This window comes from Aotus nancymaae, unplaced genomic scaffold (genome assembly GCF_030222135.1).
Source record: "Aotus nancymaae isolate 86718 unplaced genomic scaffold, 86718_ANA_hifiasm-v0.15.2.pri h1tg000058l, whole genome shotgun sequence".
Lineage (NCBI taxonomy): Eukaryota > Metazoa > Chordata > Mammalia > Primates > Aotidae > Aotus > Aotus nancymaae.
In genome coordinates, this window is record NW_026988472.1 from 49,724,265 (window position 1) to 49,734,682 (window position 10,418).

General features: G+C 40.5%; 1 protein-coding gene across 1 annotated transcript; it reads left to right on the forward strand.

Moving 5' to 3' along the window:
• The first annotated feature begins 852 nt into the window (after window positions 1-852).
• On the forward strand, window positions 853-10,095 carry FAM9B (family with sequence similarity 9 member B). The gene is given in 10 exon segments (XM_021671554.2): window positions 853-900; window positions 1,049-1,323; window positions 1,694-1,974; window positions 1,977-2,123; window positions 2,608-2,722; window positions 2,900-2,929; window positions 4,907-4,993; window positions 5,701-5,812; window positions 7,122-7,220; window positions 9,667-10,095. Coding segments are annotated over 10 exon segments (1,263 nt in total). The 3' UTR covers window positions 9,736-10,095.
• Window positions 10,096-10,418: the final 323 nt, after the last annotated feature.

Here is a 10,418-nt window from a genome sequence, read left to right on the forward strand (position 1 = left end):
TCAACAGATTCAGTTGGCCTTAATTCTGTTCCTTTATGTTATGTTATGGTCTCTGTTTGTAGTATTTTCTTTATTTTCCAACTTTTACTACAGGTTTCGTATGCTTTGTGTGTGCTCTTTCTGGTTATATAGACATTAAAGGCTGTTGATTAGTTTTCCTGATGACTGCCTTCATAATTTCAATAACATAATGAACCTCTGTAGCTTGATTTACCAACTCCAGGCAATATTTATTCACTCCCAACTCCAAAGCAACCTTTACTCCCTATTATAGAAGACTGGAGGTGGAAACAAGCTGAGTTAACGATAAGTATTAAGGCATTTGAGGGTGAAGGTCGTGTGATATGTCTGGAAAAGTCTGGAGCATAAGGGTTTGTGGGCAAGCCTGGGCAAGCCTATGGGCAAGAAAAGTAGTGAGGAAACAAAAAAGGCTATGGGCCGGGTGGGGTGGCTCTCGCCTGTAACCTCAGCACTTTGAGAGGCCTAGGCAGGCGGATCACCTGAGGTCAGGAGTTTGAGATCAGCCTGGCCAACATGGTGAAACTCCATCTCTATTAAAAATACAAAAAAAAAAAAAAAAAAAAAAAAAAAAAAAAATTAGCAGGGTGTGGTGTTGGGAGCCTGTAATCCCAGCTCCTCGGGAGGTTGAGGCAGAAGAATCGCTTCAACCCGGGAGGCAGAGGTTGCAGTGAGCCGAGATTGCACCACTGCACTCCAGCCTGGGCAATAGAGCAAGACTCAGTCTCAAAAACAGAAAACATAAAAGCGCAATCCATTGATAAAAAGGATGCAGCTGGGCATGTTGGAAGCACACAGGACATGGAAAGGAGCCTGGGAACCACCCGTAGGACGATGGCCATTCCAACCAAAGGGGCAGGGGTGGCTGGAACGAGCCCAGGGGTGAGATCCTAGGAGGCCTCGTCCACTTGGCCTCCATCCCGAGTCCTTGCATCCCACCCCAAAAGGAGGAGCCAGAAGATTGCAGGGATGGAGGCCCCAAAGAGCCACCCCCACTCCAGTCCACAGTAACCCATGGTCTGTCCCCTAGGGGGAAGGAGAGGCGTGGCCGCAGGAGTTTGGCCCCACGCAGTCCTTCACCCGCATGCGCATGCGCATGCGCACTGAGCTGACCAATCAGCGAGGAGTGCGGGAAGCCAGGCCGGGTCTCTCTCCGAGAGAGTCTCTTGGCGCCAGTGTCTGCAGATTCTGTGAAGGAGACATATCAGGAGTCCCTCAGGCGACGCGCTTGAGGTGGGGAGGTGGGAAGGCCGGCACAAGACCTTCTGGGAACCAGGGTGTGAAGAGCTGGGCGCCGGCTGACCTGTGAGGAAATGGTCCTGGCGTCCTCACCTGGGGCCCGGGTCAGGGCGAGGCACTGAGGGTAGACTGGGGTGGGCTGGAGCAGGGAGGGAGCTGGAGCCACCTGGGTGACCCCCCAGGACCCGGGAGTGTCCTGGGGGCTTCCGTAGGTGTGCAGGGGGGAGGGGCTCACGGTGGAGGGGGAGTGGGGCGGGCCGGAAGCGTTGTGGGGGACAGTCTGAGTGGGTCCCTCCTGCCCAGCATCCTGTCAGGACAGGACACTTCAGGTCACTGGGGGTGCCCTGTGCATCCAGGAGGGTGAGTGGCAGTGCAGCCCCTGACATTCCTCTGGAAATGGCTGGGGAGATCCTGTGTCACTCCGCGGCCCTCCCAGCCACTCAGGGTCTCTTGGGGATCCAGGGGCAAGGCTGAACTCTGTCCCAAAGGCGCGGGGAGGATCCCGCAGAGGCCGTGGAGTTCAGGTGTGTGAGGCAGCTCTGAACTCTGCAGCCACCTCCGGGGACAGGCTGCACGAGCCAGGACGGGAGGGGACACTGGCATCTTCTCCGTCCCTCCTGCTCCCACAGGAGACTCGGGGAGGGCCAGCCCCACCCATCTTGAACCCGAGATCCCAATGGCTTTCCTTTCCGACGCCTCCTTTCCTTAGCTTCCTTAGTTGTCTTTGCGCTCACCAGGTTCGGGGGTCGCCTCTAGCTTCCCAGGACGGTCAGCCATGGCACCCGTCAGCAGGAAGCGCAGGAGGACGGCTGCCAAGGCCCAGTTGGAGGCTCAAGTTATGGCCGCCCAGGACAACGAGCATGCAGGTAAATTACACAGCCCAAGGGGACCCGGAAGAAGGCGCACACCCGAGGACAGTCTGTCTGCTTTCTGCGCGGGGGTCACATGGGCAGCCCGAGGTCCCCCGGCCCTTCGTGGCTTTGGAGTCCACCGTGCAAGTGCTAACAGGCCCCAGGTTTTCAAAGCAGGCTCGAGGCCCTTAGGCTTCCAGTGGGAGGCTTCCCCTCATAACAGGGTTAAAGATGATCTCAGACCAGCTCTTCTGCGTGGCTGCGGTCCTGACGTCCAAGGGGTCTGACCTGTAGTGTGTAGTTTACTGGGACTTGAACCCGAAGGGATTCCAAAAATGTCTCCATAAAATGGTCAGGAGCCGGTGATTCCACGTATAGCTCTGCTTTAAAGCTTTAATTGGCAGAGAGCCAAAAAAGTCCGCAAATAGTACATTTCTCCGTGAAAAACGTCCACAATAGCGTCTTCCTCTAAAAATTTGTCTTTTTTATTTTAATGCAGGAAATGATCCAATAAGCGATGAACGTGAGGAAACAAATCCTTTTACAGGGGAGGAAGATGTAACTACTGGGCATGGGGAAAGAGAACCTTTTGATGAAACAGATGAACACGAGGGGTAAAGTTTTAAGTCACTGTTGCCTGTCGGATAGAGTCTTTTAGGAAAAGTCAGCTTTGGATCATGTCATCACTGTTCTAGTCTATGCAGAACATTTCACATAAGACATTTTTTTCCCAACAAACTTGGCATTTTGTGTAGTCCTATGTTAAAATTTTGATGTAACTTTTTTTATAGGGTTGATACCGAAGAGCCAGAAGATATTGCAGGTACGCTTTAGGAAGTATCTGTAGTTTACGAAAATTGTTTTCAACCATACAACTGTTACAGTAGGTTATATGAATTAGTGGACGACAAGACTGTCTTAAATGCCTTCTTCTCATACGTAGCATTTAACATAAGTATTTACCATAATCTGTTTGATAAATTTTTCTTACCTTTTTGATTGTTGATGTGGAATGTGAGAATGCTTCTAACAATGGTGAAGCGAGAGGGATGGCTTTTCTTTCATACACAGGGAAATTTAATTGTTTGGGGGATTTTAGAGGCCATTGGAGGAGAAACAGGTCTATTCAATCCTTTTAGTGTACACAGATGAAGTCATATATCAGGTTTTTTTCAATCTTTTACTTTAGGTTTGGGGGTACATGTGCAGGTTTGTTACATAGATACATTGCGTGTCACGGGGGTTTGCTATACAAATTATTTTAGCACCCAGATTATAAGCATAGTACCTGATGGGTGGTTTTCGTCCTCACCCTCCTCCTACCCTCCACCCTCAAGTAGGCCCAGGTGTCTGTTGTTCCCCTCTTCCTGTCCCTATGTACTTAGAGTTTTTCATATGAATTTTTCATCTTCCTAATTCAGCTATTCTATTGTCACAGCTTTCTGATTTTGTTGTCTTTAAAGTAAAAGAGAAAATTGAATTCTCTAAAATAATTTTCTATTATTATTCCAGCAATAAACTGTGTAGTAGAAAAGGAAAGACAACTTTTCTACCCAGTGAGAAACATGTAATTGGATCCAAAAACTCATAAATTTTGTATTGCCATGTGACAGATTAGTTGCACTGACTGTTACAGGACCATATTTTCAAAAAAGTTTGAGAAAACTTCTGTAGAGACGATGGAGACAATACTCATTTTTAAGAAGCTCAATTCAGTTTTCAGCTTTTCTATAGCGATAATTCATACAAGCAGAATATTTGGAAAGCTTTGCTCGCTTGGTGGTGACAAAGTGCTGGTTTTGTGAGTTGCCTAATACACTGAGTGTGTTATAGATCGATACTGTATTTGAAAAATATTTGTATTATGGTGCAGATCTTTTATGATTACTGAAAACTATTCTTAGTACTTGATGGTAGATCTCTTATGCAAAATCATGTTTAGGAAAGCATTCCTTGCAGTATTACAGTTTTCTGAAACACAGCACTATGGATAAAAATGTCAAATAATAGCAATGATGAAGAGCATCGTTTATACTTGGAGGTATAAAACCTCCAAGAAAATATTTCAAAAGTGTTTTTGAATGTATTTCTTTATTTAAACCTACATTTTTATACCCATGGATGTTGCTTCTTTTATTAAAATAGAGTTAATAGCATCAATCAGTAGATTGCTTAAAAATACTTTTCTTATTGCATAATCACTTATTTCTACCCTTTTGATGGTCTTATTAAATAAGATCCTTTTGTGTGCTTTACATAATGAGTTGTGACAGTATTTCATGGACCCATGTCCCTTGAATTGTAGGATATTTTATAAATGTAGAAATTAAAGTCTATGCTTATAACCCGTTCTGCACACTTAAAAAATAGAAACTTTTAATTACTTGCTTTTTCATCATCCATCGATTAAGTGATTTGCAGTTATACCAATTGGAATTGCAATGCTAATATTAATACCTGAAAGATTTTACAGAAAATAAGTGAGTAAATCTTGCTTTTTGAAATGATCTTTGCTTTATATATTTTAAATATCCTTCTGATATTGCTGAACCATAATGTCCCATATTGATGTCAATATATGCAAATAATCTACTTGTCAACATTAACTTTTAGTGCATTTTCATTTACTATCTAGCTGGCATTAGCAAGGATCTTGCTGCAAAAAGAAAAAGGATTGAAATGGATACAGAGGCTCGCCACGAAGCAAAGAAGAAAAGGAAACGTGATTTGAAGAAAACACAACTTAAAAAGTATGTTGGCTTTTTTGCGTAATGATATTTATATTATTTCTTTGTATTCGTTGGTGCAAATAATTTCAAAAATTATCCTGTACATATTTTCGTCTCCAGTGAACAACATATTTTACTTGACTGTTCCCTAAGCAAGTAAGTTTCTTTAGTTCTGTAACCTCGGTTTAACAGAATCGAGAGATATTACCTAAAAGCCAATGAAGATGACCTCTTTTTGCCTTCCAGATAAAAAGAGTCTGCCTGTAAAATTAATTTTTATCCATTTCTAGAAGTATGGAAGCTGAATAAAAGATAAATGTCCTCAATGTTTAGTCTGTAGATCCTTAACGATACTCAATTATGTAGAAAGGGATAAACTTAAGTTGTAAATAAGTTATCTATTTTAGTTAAATTGTTTTCACTATTTCTTTTACAAAATCATTGTTGTGCCAAAGTGGAGAAATAGTTAAGTGAAGTATGTCTTTTGGGAAATCTTACGGGATGAATGGCTATGATATTCTTGAACCTACTTATGAGAACCCATATGTTGTTCAGTAAGAGGAAATGAAAAGTAAACTGCTCTTAGATAAAATGATTCTATCTGAGAGATTTATAGTGCAGTAAACCCTCCTTTGTCTTCGGCATGTAAAGAATGTGAGACAGCTGCTGTAGTAGTCAGTTATGAAGGAATCCCTTCATAATAAGAATAACTCATTTCACCTTTCCCCCCAAACAAGATTTCAGCTGCTATTACTCCCTTGCTACTTCACAGTATAAATTATGTCAAGTCAGTTTCGGTTTGAATAGGATTATTTTTTCATCTCTTTATGACATACGACCATGTTACTTACTATGTGTTACAGGCAGAAACGTGATTATAAACATTCTCTGAAGTTGCTGAATGTCATTGATAAATACATCGCAGATGAGCAGAAAGATGAAGAAGAAGAAGAGAAAAAAGAAGAAGAACTAATTGTTGGTATCAGGCTTAGCTTTATGATTAACCTATTGTATCAATGTCTCAGGTAGTATTAATTCATGCAGTCATCCAGCAAAGAAGGAAGAGAGCATGAGCCCAGAGAGGGAGACCCGTTAGTGGACTCATGGACTAGGGGAACATAATTGCCACGCAGCATTGGGGGTCCAACTGAAGTCAGTGTTATAGCGATTAAGAAGTTGAAGCGAGCCCAATTGGCATATTTGTGTAAGAGCACCTGTAGGGTTGGAATTTCCTGGGTTGGAGTGTAGCTTAGCGTGTTGATCCAGGGAGAGTTGGGCAGGGCTTACATACAGGGATGGGGTTGTGATGACTGACTGTGGAATTTCAGCTGGGACTGAGTTACCTGAGCACATGGGGGTGGGCAATGGTCAGTGAAAAGTACTCCATTCAGTGGGTGTCAGGTCCCAACAGACTTTTGAGCCGTAGTACTGAAGTGAGTGACCCACAATGGCAGGGAGTTAGTGGCTGTATGTTGGGAAGATGGATAAAGGGCTGAGACTCTGCAGCCACACTGCTTGGGATCCAACTCCAGTTTGACTATTGCTAGCTCGGAAATCATGGGCAAATGATTCAGTTTTGCCCATGATTTCATGTGCTTCAGTTTCCTTATCTACTAAAGGAGACATGGTAAGAGTACCTACTTCAGAGTTGTTTGGAGGATTAAAAGGTTCCTATGTAACAGGTTTATTTAAATTTTTCAGGATGTGATCTGACCCATGGTTGCTCTTCATCGTTGCTATTATTAATATTACGTAGGTGTTGAAGTCATTGGGAACGACAAAATCTAGGGGATGACTGTGTGAGTGAGTGCCACGTAGAGGAGAGGAGAACACTGTAGTTGGAGACTAGGTCAAGGTGTAGGAAGGCAGTCATTATTGGATGGTTCATCTGTGTGCGTATTGAAATGACCAAAATTTAATACATGTTTAAAATCTTAGAAAGAATGTTTCTTAATTTCTGTATAGATCTTACCTATCTATGGTCAATAAATTATAGGAAGGCTCATCAAATATTCTTCATTTGAAATCAAGAATTAGGACATATGTGTTGAATATGTATAAGAAAGAAAACTTTTTACTCAGTGACGGATAAAAAAGGTTATTACGTCATTTTAGCATGTGACTGGTGAACACAGTTGTTTAAAATTCATCCTAGATGTTGTCTAAAAGAAAGTGTTCAGAAATACTGATTTAAAGAGTATTCCTTTAAAGTTAATGCAGAATTATGTTTTGTAAGTATTAAAATTTGCCCAATTTTTATCACTGTTTTGTTTTGTAATTCTAGAAAATATTTCAAGAACAACAGAAGAAGTGGTACAAATATAGAAATCTTAGGAGAGAGAGGCTGAGAGCGATGAAGCTGCTACGTGAGGAATTCATAAAGGTTTGTTCTATTTGGTAACATAATAGATTATAAAATACAACACGTGCATAATAGAAGACAGTCTGCTTCTTTCTGAATGTATGGAAAGACATTTTAGTATATTTTAAATTACTCACCATTTTCACTTTGAATGTATTGTTCCAGATTTAATATAATTGGTAAATGTGTTTTTAGGATTCATGAATAGTTTTGTGGGAGTTATTGAGAACAGGAAAAGGTAAATTGGAAATTTTACCTAGAAATGTACATCTTATGTATATAATTGATGCTTTACTAACACATTAACCTATTTATGCAGGAGGTTGTAAATTTTTTTTGTGTGTGAAAAATCAGACCCTGGCTATGACCTTTGAACAGTAGGATATACATGATTCCCACAAGCTTAGAATTGCAATAATGGAACACTAGGCATAAATGGGTTTTAATGAAGAGTTTATTTTCAGTTTTCAGGACAGCAGCAACAAATCTATGGTGAAAGGCAGGAAGTCCATAAATCCTTTCTGGATGTCTTTTATACTTGTGTTGTTTCAAGAGTTTTAGTTAAATAGGAAGTAGGCAAGTGTAACTACTGAGTGTCTCTTTTGTTTCCTGCTGTAATACAGGAGTGTTTATGGCATATTCACTTTCAAAATTATCAGTGACTAGTAATGGTTTTACATGACAATTTGCAATGATAAGAGATGGTTCAGATGTATAACAGAATGGGAAAGCCAGCAGATTATTAACACGTTGTGAATTGTGAATTATCTGCTGCGGTACAGCACATTGGCAAATTGTCATCAGACAATGACCTCTTCTTCATGTAGATGTATATAATTTAGGAAACAATGCAATTATTTTTAGGGAAGTAAGGTATTCATTTTAATAACCCTGTGAAAATACATGGTCATATGTCACTCTTCTACACTAACTGAGATGTGTTAAATAAACTGGGAAAATAGTTTGAAAATAACCTTTTCGAGCAACTAGAGGATGATCTATACAAAGTTATTTAAATAGAAGTCACAAGTAGAGAACTTGTTGCTACGATGTTCCTCAGAAACCATTTATTAATTGGTATGAACATGAAACTAGAAGTTTTCCTGTCAACATTAATACTACATGTTACCACTTAGGGTAGGAACTTTGCTATCATCTTGGACTCTTCTGAGTCCATTATCCTTCCCATCCAGTTATCACCAGGCAAGTTTCACCTCTGCAATGGTCCTTTAATTTCTATCTTTAAATTCTCACTGAGGCTGTGCTAGTTCAATACCTCATTCTTCCTTGCTCATACTATTTAATTTAATTTTATTTATTTATTTATTTTGAGATGGAGTTTCACTCTTATTGCCCAGGCTGGAGTGCAATGGCGCGATCTTGGCTCACGGCAACCTCCACCTCCCTGGTTCAAACGATTCTACTGTTTCAGCCTTGTTTGTACTATTAAACTCTTTTATGAGTTCTCTCTTCTCTTCTGAGCCGTCCTTCACTGATCCCCAATACTATCTTCCTAAAACCCTTCCCTTCCTAAAATGCTTCCTAGCCCTTCCCTCTTCCCTGCCTGCCGGTGGTACCCATGTCTCAGTTCTTAGATATTCAGAGACTCTCCCCTTTACATGACCCCCTCTTAGGCTTGTTTTGTTGCCCTCTGTCTTTGCTCCCGCCTCTCCAGGTTGACAGTCTTCCCTGAAGGAGCTCACCGTTACTCCCATGCTTTGCTCATGCTCTTCCCTCGCAATGCTTTTAAAATCTTTTTTTTTTTTTTGACCAATTGAAACCTTTTGCCAACTAAGTCCACATCGGTCTCCATCTTTGGCTACATGTCTGAGTGAGTTGCCCTTCCATAGCAGTTACACAATTGTTGTATTACTTTTTTTTTTAATCCATGCATTTGCTCATGTCACAGGAATATGGAAGAGATTGTGTATTCATTTTTTTTTTTACTTCTTTCTCAGCATTAACATACAACATTTTAGGGAGCAGGGACTGTTGAACTATGTTTGAATAAAGAGTATATACTTCAAAAATAGTTACATTTTCTCTAACTTGATGAGATCGTATCACCAACCATTTTATCCCTTCAATGGAAACCACGTTACATAGACTATTGCTGATAGTACATGGGTCACTACCTGCTCAAAAAATACAATATTTCATGATACAAGACTGCCAGTCCTTTTCTGTCTTTATTTCATCTTGACCTTAAGAAGTTCTTCAACCCATTTTATTCAAGCAAAATACATGACTGTTGGACCTACTAAAATAATATGTCACTGAAATCTGGCATTAAAAATTTTAAGTGGGTATTTGGAGCTCCGTGTATTGACTACAGTTTTTTCAATTTGAAATAAATAACCAACATCCTTTGAATATTAAAATCTGTTTCCTTTTGACATTTAATTAACCCTGTTTAATGCTAGATGTAAAGTTGTGGTTTGTCAGTGAACTAGACTTTTTGTTTCAGGTTCTCGAGAAGCTTGAAGACTATTTTCGTGGAGTTTCTTCTGATGAAGACAGTGAATTTGATAACTAGCCATGTTATTAAATTGTGTCAGAGACTGTAAGTATTGCATATTTAATCTTAAAATCTCAGGATTGATGTAAGCACCGGAATATTTTATTCGCAGAAATATGTATCACAGTTACTTAATTTTTTTCTTGAAACAGCTGTAGGAAGAGTTGGCCCTTAGTTGTCTCTCCAACCTCAGTTATGCTAATGACTGAAGAAAGAACTTGAACCTGTTACATGATATAAGCATAATTTGAACTACACTAAACCACATGACAATGTTTTGATAATTCTTGTATAAATCAGTTTATCTTCTCTATCGTTTTTCTGTTTGTTAAATGCCAGACCTTGTTTCTATGATCTGTTGAATGAAACCTAGACACTTCTGTGACAAAGCAGCAATTGCATAGTTATGTACATGGTCAATTAAATTTTAACATTAAAGATAATTTAAATTTCAGTTTGGTCTCTGTGGATCTGTCTCAGTTCCAAATACGTAGAAAGCACAGTCATAGAAAAGTACATTTTTCTCTAATAAAAGAAAACAAAACCTCCGCTGGGTGCGGTGGCTCATGCCGGTAATCCTAGCACTTTGGGAGGCCGAGGCAGGTGGATCACTAGAGGTCAGGAGTTTGAGACCAGCCTGGACAACATGGTGAAGCCACATCTCTACTAAAAATGCAAAAAAAATTAGCCAGGTGTGGTGG